At 40.9% G+C, this 7,500-nt stretch overlaps 2 protein-coding genes across 2 annotated transcripts in view; one reads left to right on the forward strand and one right to left on the reverse strand.

Moving 5' to 3' along the window:
* The window catches only part of LOC137997027 (SNF-related serine/threonine-protein kinase-like), a 14,182-nt gene extending 10,919 nt beyond the window's left edge, over positions 1-3,263 (forward strand). Inside the window, exon 5 of the mRNA XM_068842718.1 lies at positions 1,117-3,263. Coding sequence (XP_068698819.1) covers positions 1,117-2,449 — 1,333 coding nt within the window. The 3' untranslated portion in view covers positions 2,450-3,263. The remainder of the gene's footprint in view (positions 1-1,116) is intronic.
* A 2,776-nt stretch (positions 3,264-6,039) lies between these two features.
* Positions 6,040-7,255, reverse strand: LOC138013174 (arginine/serine-rich protein PNISR-like). Its single transcript, XM_068860188.1, has 2 exons — positions 6,296-7,255; positions 6,040-6,192 (listed from the first exon to the last, which is right to left on the reverse strand). Exons 1-2 carry the CDS (start codon positions 7,253-7,255, stop codon positions 6,040-6,042), a joined length of 1,113 nt encoding a protein of 370 aa, XP_068716289.1.
* Positions 7,256-7,500: the final 245 nt, after the last annotated feature.

Below are 7,500 nucleotides of genomic sequence, written 5' to 3' on the forward strand. Positions count from 1 at the left end.
ACCCCAGGCCTAAAAACCAACCTTAGGCCCTAGGGTTAACCAAATTGAGGGTTTTGCATGGTTACTTTCTAAAAGGTAAAACAATGACTTGCATCGATTGACCTGTGGAATATGACCTGTGTTTTAGACCCGCCGTGTCAATTTCCAACGCTTCATTGGTAGGCTTAACAATCTGGCGCCATTCGGTTCATTCAGCAAGAAGCCAAGAAAAAAACCAATCACGACCAACCCGCGCTTTGAGCAAATGTCATTGCTTCAGGCTGTGATAACTCCACGGAGTTGTTAGCAGACCCTCCCGGTTTGGTCAGAAAGTTTTAAGCATTTCTGCATTCAAGAATTTGAAAGTACGCCAGAAAGAATTTTTTTTTTCATGTCAGTTGGGTTGCGGTGGTTTTGTTTTAAAACAAAGAATCTTTCTGAATCGAAAAGGGACAAAACAAACACGAAAGAGTATAAGAAAATCATTTTGCGAATATCAATATTTTCCAGTTTGACAGCGATTTTGTGAATCTTTGGCACCGATTTAGAGCTAGTGAGATCATGTCAAAGTTGTTGTTTCTGGTCCCAAAAAAAATGTTTCCTCAACCAGCTGCTCCATTACAGAGGAGTCTAAAGCATTTTAATACGTCTTCTTCCTCTCTCTTGTGCAAAACGTAGTCTATGTATTTCGCTGTAGTCTGAAAACCCTGTTAATATTTCCACAAAATGTGAACACTGGGAGTCCGCCAACTTTCGCACTCGATGCTGAAATGTTTGGCCACAACCAGTCTCATATGCAGCAACCTCGAATGGAATAATTGTCGTATTAAATTTTCATTAAATCTTGAACGCTTGGACCATTGGAAATTAAAGCCAATCAGCTTCCAGCTTGGCAGCACTTGACGCAGTCTGTTTCCATATTAGGTCATACGAACGTATATGAACTGATAACCGAGATTCATTAAGTGAAGCAATCCAAAAGCTAGAAACGGAATATCCGATGGCGAAAATTTAATAAGTAATGGTATTTCGTTTCCTAACAGCTCAAAGACGTCCAGAACTCAACTTGATTGCCCGTGCAATGACTCCTGGCAACAATTTTTTAACAGATACTTTTTGCGTTGTATTTTCCCACAGCATCCCGACTGTGGAAGTGATTGAAGACAAAGGAAACGATTCGGAAGCCCATTCTGACAGTGAGTCCGGTTCCAGCACTCCAAGATCTCGGCGTAGCTCGTCTGGGAGATTGGCACCAAGAGAAGGACATATGCTGGATGAAACAATCAAGGCGCATGCGATCGAGGCTGATGAAGTGTTGCACAGCTCAATGGAGGAGGATGACCTGGTACCTAGCAATCTTCACAGAACCCATGGAAAGTTTCCATCTACGAGTGCTCTTCCTGGACCCTCTACGTCGGCTAACTTACAATTATCAACGGAAACCAAGCAAACGTCTAATTTTGCATCGCGACCACCTGAGAGAAAATTCGGCAGCCGTCGTGGTCATTTTGCAAAAGCTACGAGCACCCCACTCGCCTTAAATCAAATCCACGAGGAACGAGAATCCGATTTAGATGATAGCCCTGTAAATTCACCGCGCGTTGAAAGAACTAGAAAGCATCTCGGGGGAGGCTTGATGAAGTCAAAACGGACAACGCGACGCCTTTCCCCGGTCCACTCAGGGGGAAGCCGACGTTCATCTAGTTGTAGTAGTTCAGATGAAGATGAAATCGAACGACACATGCGCAGGCTTAAAACCAGTTCTAGTTGTAAATTGAATTCAAGGCGTGGAAATGCTGATGATCCGAGCTCGGACGGTGACAGCGGTGGGGGGACTGGAGTTGGAGGAGGCAGTTTGAGAAAAATAAGCGCAGGTCCCTCGAACAATTCCAATGAGGATTCGTCAACAGCGACAGGTAAAACCGCACCATCGAGAAAAGAAAGTAACGGGAAAACCCAGTGCTTAAATATAAATCTGGGTGTGAATGGCTTTGCCCCCCTGTGTGAAGAATTTTGTGTGATTGAAGAAAGCAACAAGGAAAACATTTATTTTAATAAATTGACCAAGATTGGTGAGGAAACGCCCGAGATCATAACTACAAATGATGCGGCGTCTAATGGAAAAAGGAGCCCCTTGATCGAAGAGTGTGATAATTTAAGTTCCAAAGGAGGTGGAGAGTTGGATCGAAACAGCTTTTGCAAGGAGAAAAGAAATAGTGCTTCGAAATATATTCGTACGAGTGACAGCGACGGAGACAACAGAAAGTTGACGTTGAGCAGTACTGATGAAAAGCCTATGGACACAAACACTTGTAATTCCCTTGAGGGCATGGTTAATTTTGAGGTTAATGACACAAGTGTGCAATCCAAGGATACTTTGAAGCTGGTTGAGGATAGTAGAAAGAATATGAAATTTCTCCAAAGCCCTACGATGCAAACGGTAAAAAGTAACTGCTGTCGGATATTTTGATATATTTTTGTTTGTTTAAATTATGTTTAGGTCTGTTACATTCTTTTAACTCTCGTATTCCTGAAGTGTTATTTGGATTAAATAACTGCTAAATTATTACAATTCATACATTTCGATAATCGCTTTTTACTATTTTACCGTCACATAGGGAGGAGATTGCGTGACAGGTAAATCATTTCATATGAATTTTGTTCAACCCAGTAGTTGGTTGTAAATCCCAATTTTGAGTTTGATTCTTGATTATGTATGACGTTGTAATTTTAAATTGGCCTTGGCTCGCAATGGTAAATGCCTTCGCGATGTTTAAAGTGTATTTACCTAACATTTTTTTATTCGTTGGACTTGTACTATTTCAAAACTTGGCAATCGTCAGGTATTGACTGCAGGTATCGGTCGGATATACGTCATTGGTACAATTGTGTTCAAGACATTTATATTCAAGAGATTTATTTGCAAATTTAGGTCTTGCCAAGGCAAATCAGTCAACGGAATTGTTCTTGAGAAATGTTGTGTTTTCCTTTTCAACCGGAGATTAATAGAATTTCTATTTAATAGTGTACAATGAAGGTTGGAATTATATAAAGTGATAAAGGTTTGCAAATTGGTAGGGATGTTATCTAGACACCAGCTTCATTCCCATCTTTATTCCAATCGTTGTTTTGTCGGTGTTTGTGACGCCTGTCACATAAGCTGATCTTGTGGAAGAGGAAAAGGAATTTCATTTGATCTTGATTGGCTTAGGCTTGGAAACGGTTCGTAGGAATTACTTTTGTACATATGCTGATGATTAGCTCTGTAAAAAAAAAAACATTTTTTTAAACAAAAGTGTAAATAGAAGTTCCATATTAACACCATATCTCCATTATCTCGTAATTAATACAAAAGTCATCGATATCGCCTGTATTCTTAACTTATTTTACAGTCGTGACAAAGATCTCTCCTTATTGTATAGTTTAGATGTTGCCAAATTGTAAAGTATACGGGGAAAAATCTTTGCCATTCGAAAATCAAAATAAATATGACAGCATCATTTTGCCTTTGACGGTATATTTTTGTGGTGCAAAAAGGGAAATCAATGCCCTTTCTTCATCTGCGGCTACTGTACATTTTTAAAGAGTTTGCAGTTTAAGGACCTCTCCAATTTGACTACCGTCGGTAGTCGAGTTATTCGTGTTCTCTCTTCGATCAGTAGTTCTTTTAGAGGAAGAAAGCTTGGTTCTCTGGCCTAAAAAGTAGCGTCGAACACAACACCTTTCAATAATTTGAACTATGTACAGGCCCATTCCCCAGATCGGTGGTTTTCGTAGTAGTTGCTTTTGATTGGCCATCAAGCTCCTGCGGGAGTCTAATTCGCGGGAAATTCAAACTAAAAATAAAATCGGTCATTCAAAACGCCGTGGCAGGAATATAGTCATGGTAGTATATAGTCATGGTAGTATAGAGTAGTATATAGTCATGGTCTCCAGATGCAGGCGATTAGGGCGAGACAACTCGATCGGCGATTAGGGCGAGACAACTCGATCATTCTGAGAAGGTACCAAAGTTTTTCCATAGGTCAAGTCGTTAAAACGACTTGAAAGACTCTTGAAAACGATTTGAACCATAGAAAAAAAGTCAGGTAACCCAACAAGTGTGTTTTTTTCGGCGCACACGATCCGTTACCAATTTCTTGTTTTGGTCACATTTCACGCCATCTATGATCCATTTCCAGATACACGCGGCAACAGAGAATCTCTTAAGGAGGCTCGAAAGGGTATTTTTGTAGCTATAGTGTATGTGAAACGATGAAAGATACTAAAGAAGGATATTTCATAGTCTAGGCAAACTATAAATATCTTTGCAACTCTATTGTTGGGTAATACTTTAAGGGCACTTATGACGTCATATCGGTTACCACAGCAACACGCCAGGTCAACAAAAAGGCTCTAAACTTCAGTTGTTGAAAATTATCTGAAAAACTAAGTCGGTGACCTACCGTTTTTATTTCTTTGTTGGAAATCTCCCTAAATTCTTTAACTTTTTAGAGAGTATGACAAAAAGTTATCTAGTAGAATTTAAGATACATCGAAAAATGGCATATTATAGTTAACAGAAAATTGTACTAGATAAATTTCCCCGAAACTTTTTTATTTAAAGTGCCATCGTGAATGATACGTGCATGCAAAAAATCACGATAGGTCACCGCGCGAAATTTCGAGATAGAGACAATTTTTTTCCGCAGGTTTCATTTCCGTTTCGCGCGATTTTACACCGTATTTTCACTTCCGGTGTGTTTTGATAGAAATTTGATTTATTCTGCTGACGCGTGTTTCTTTAGTTGTGGCGTGTGAATTTGGCGTGTGTAGGTTACTCGCGCGCGCAGCTAAAAACCCTTTCGAACAGTCTGCATTTTCTAGTATTCACAGTGGTATACCTGACGTTATCACTCTAAAATTTGTCTTTGACATGCACAAATCCAACACGAATTGAAAGCGATGTAATTTGTGTTGAATTGTGAAAAACAGCTGAACTTTCTATGGTTTGAAGGTGCACTAAGGTATCAAGGGAACGGGGTCTTACTTCTGTCATTTCCGGGTGTGATTTAGTTTTTTTCTTGTGAATTCTGCGTAGTTTTCTTTTCGATTTGAGAATGTGAGAGCAACCGCTAGCCTCTTATTATTATTAACTGAAGGTTTGCTCGAATTCGAATTGAAGTTAGGGGGGGGGGGGGGGACGGACGGCAAAAATATTGCTTTGTATATTTGTTTACGACGGGTTTTTAAACTCGAAACGGTAAAGCTACGGTGCAGATGAATTCTGGATCTGGGGTGCAAAATGGATTCGATTTTATTATCAAGACACTTGGTAGAATGACTGGTTAATGCATGGGCGCCAGTGGTTTTGATGAGTTGGTGATGCTATCCACTGGAAAAAGCTTGCCACCCATCATCGGCAGGGTTTTGACGTTCCCTAGCGTTGTTTCATGTAAGTTCCCTTGTTCTCAGGGATGGTTTAGAAGGTGTTTCTTGCACTTCGATTCATTAAAGTGTGTTGAATGTCTCCGTGTTCCTTGTGATATTTTGTGTTTGTTTCCCTGTCATTTGTTCAAATTAGTCACGTTCTCTTTTTCCTCAAAACCCTCATCCAAACTCTTATTTTGGCCCGGAGTTAAGTTAATTTGGTTTCCGCGGAGCCTGTAATCTCATTAGCACATGCACAATGCCCTCTAGGAGGAAGTTGTTTTTTTGTTCACATGAAGAAAATACAACTCTAAAAAAATCCTAAAATACGTATCAAACTAATTGCAAAACGGTTATCTCCGTACACTTTTATCTCGTAAATGCAACAACAGCACTTTCCTCGACGTTGGTTCTCTGTGCACCACAACTCACTCTTGTTTCGCACAAAGCTGCTATATATTGCGTCTCCTTGGGCTAAAAAGGAGAGGTGGTTCTGGGTTCTACACAACACCGGCATTTCCTTCTAGTCCTTGTCATTACCGTGGACTGGTCTTCAAGAATGTAGAAATCGTAGCCTTATGTTACGACAATTGCTGCTGAATTTTGCCCACTGAACAAGGGAGGTCACAGACTGTTCCTATTTCGTTCGCATTAATCAGCGAAGAAATCCTGCCATTTGCACGTGACTTTTTCCTCTTTCTTGTCTCCCCAGGGGTCATCCTCGCTGTCCGAAGCAACATACGTTTCCAGTTCATTCAGTGCCGCAAGTACGTCTTCTTCATCTTCTCTCCGCATTTTTGTAACCTAAAAGTGTTAATTAAAACAGAATGTAACTCATCTCATCTCTTTTCCAACTCTGGGATGTCAAAAACATGTTGGTATATGCATTTAAGACCTTCATGCTTACCCTGTCCTTGATCTTCTTGGCGTATTTTTGTTGGAGCTTCTTTTGCTTTTCTATCGTCTTCTGTTTCTTCTCCTTTCTTTGCTGAGTGTCTTCCAGCTTTCGCCCGATGGATGATTCAAGCTGCGACTTGGCAAACGCTCTAGCCTCTGCAATTCTGTTCCTACTTCTAGACGCTTTATTTCCAGCTTCTTTTCGCTTCGAAATTTCCTCGTTTCGTTTCTTCTCTGCCGCAGCTTGCTTGGTTGCAATTTTGTCCTTTGTGACTTGCGCACAAACATCCGCGCGGTGTGGTCGGCTTACTCCTGCCCTGCTGCGCGCGCATCCTCTGATGCGCTCCAATTCTTTAAGCTTTCTTTCTTCAGCAGCGCGTATTTTTTCTTTAACATTGTCCAACGTCATTTCGGGTGCCACTTTTCTGCTTTTTCTTAATCGTCGAGGTACTCTTGCGGAAGGACACACGGTCTTCTCACCAGCGACTGGAATGTCAAAAGCTACTGCCATTTTTATGCCTGGAAGAGTCGAACAAACTGAGCTCAGGGGTTGAACCACGACTGTGTTAGAGCTTGAAGATTCACCATTTGACCTGAATGCCAGGATTTCGCGTGCAGTTTCCAAAAGATGTTCTTGGTTTTGTGGAACAATGCGGTTTGTCGTTTCCCGGGAGTTTACAACAGGCAGAACTGGTCTTGCGGAATTCAGTGCGTTCGTCTTATCTCCCGAAATTTCTTTGCGTAACAAATTCGTATCCTTCATCGGAAGTCCACCATTTACTAATTTTTTGCTTTTACATACATCCGTTGGAGGGCCTTCTTCCTTCCAAAGCGTTTTGTCGTTATAGCATGCCGTGTTGCCAAACGCATCTGTCGTTTGACTTCTAACGTGCTCCAGCTCGCCTATGTTCTTTTCTGGCTGAACTGCGTTGTTAGGTCCGTTAAATTTGGACAAAAGTGATCCGCACATCTTTGCGAACCAAACCTTTTCGAAAATTGACTTTAAAATCACTCAAATGTAACTTCCAACGAGATAGCTTTTCGTGACGGTACAAAACCGTGTGAATAGTTCTCTTGGCCTGTAAAGTTAACTTTTCGTTGCCTTGGATCCGTCTATTGCGTACATGCGCGTGCGCAATTGTCATTAAGAACGCTTGACGTAAAAACTTTAAAAACTTTATTATTCCATCGCTGATATGGTACAAACTCAGTAGG

The sequence above is a fragment of the Montipora foliosa genome, chromosome 1 (assembly GCF_036669935.1).
Source record: "Montipora foliosa isolate CH-2021 chromosome 1, ASM3666993v2, whole genome shotgun sequence".
Classification (NCBI taxonomy): domain Eukaryota; kingdom Metazoa; phylum Cnidaria; class Anthozoa; order Scleractinia; family Acroporidae; genus Montipora; species Montipora foliosa.

What these genes read in the sequence shown, in the direction of transcription:
- LOC138013174 (XM_068860188.1), bottom strand. Translation starts at nt 7,255, where the DNA reads ATGTGCGGATCACTTTTGTCCAAATTTAACGGACCTAACAACGCAGTT. An exon ending in CCAAGAAGATCAAGGACAGG is followed by an intron (nt 6,193 to 6,295) that starts GTAAGCATGAAG and finishes TAACACTTTTAG; the next exon opens with GTTACAAAAATGCGGAGAGA.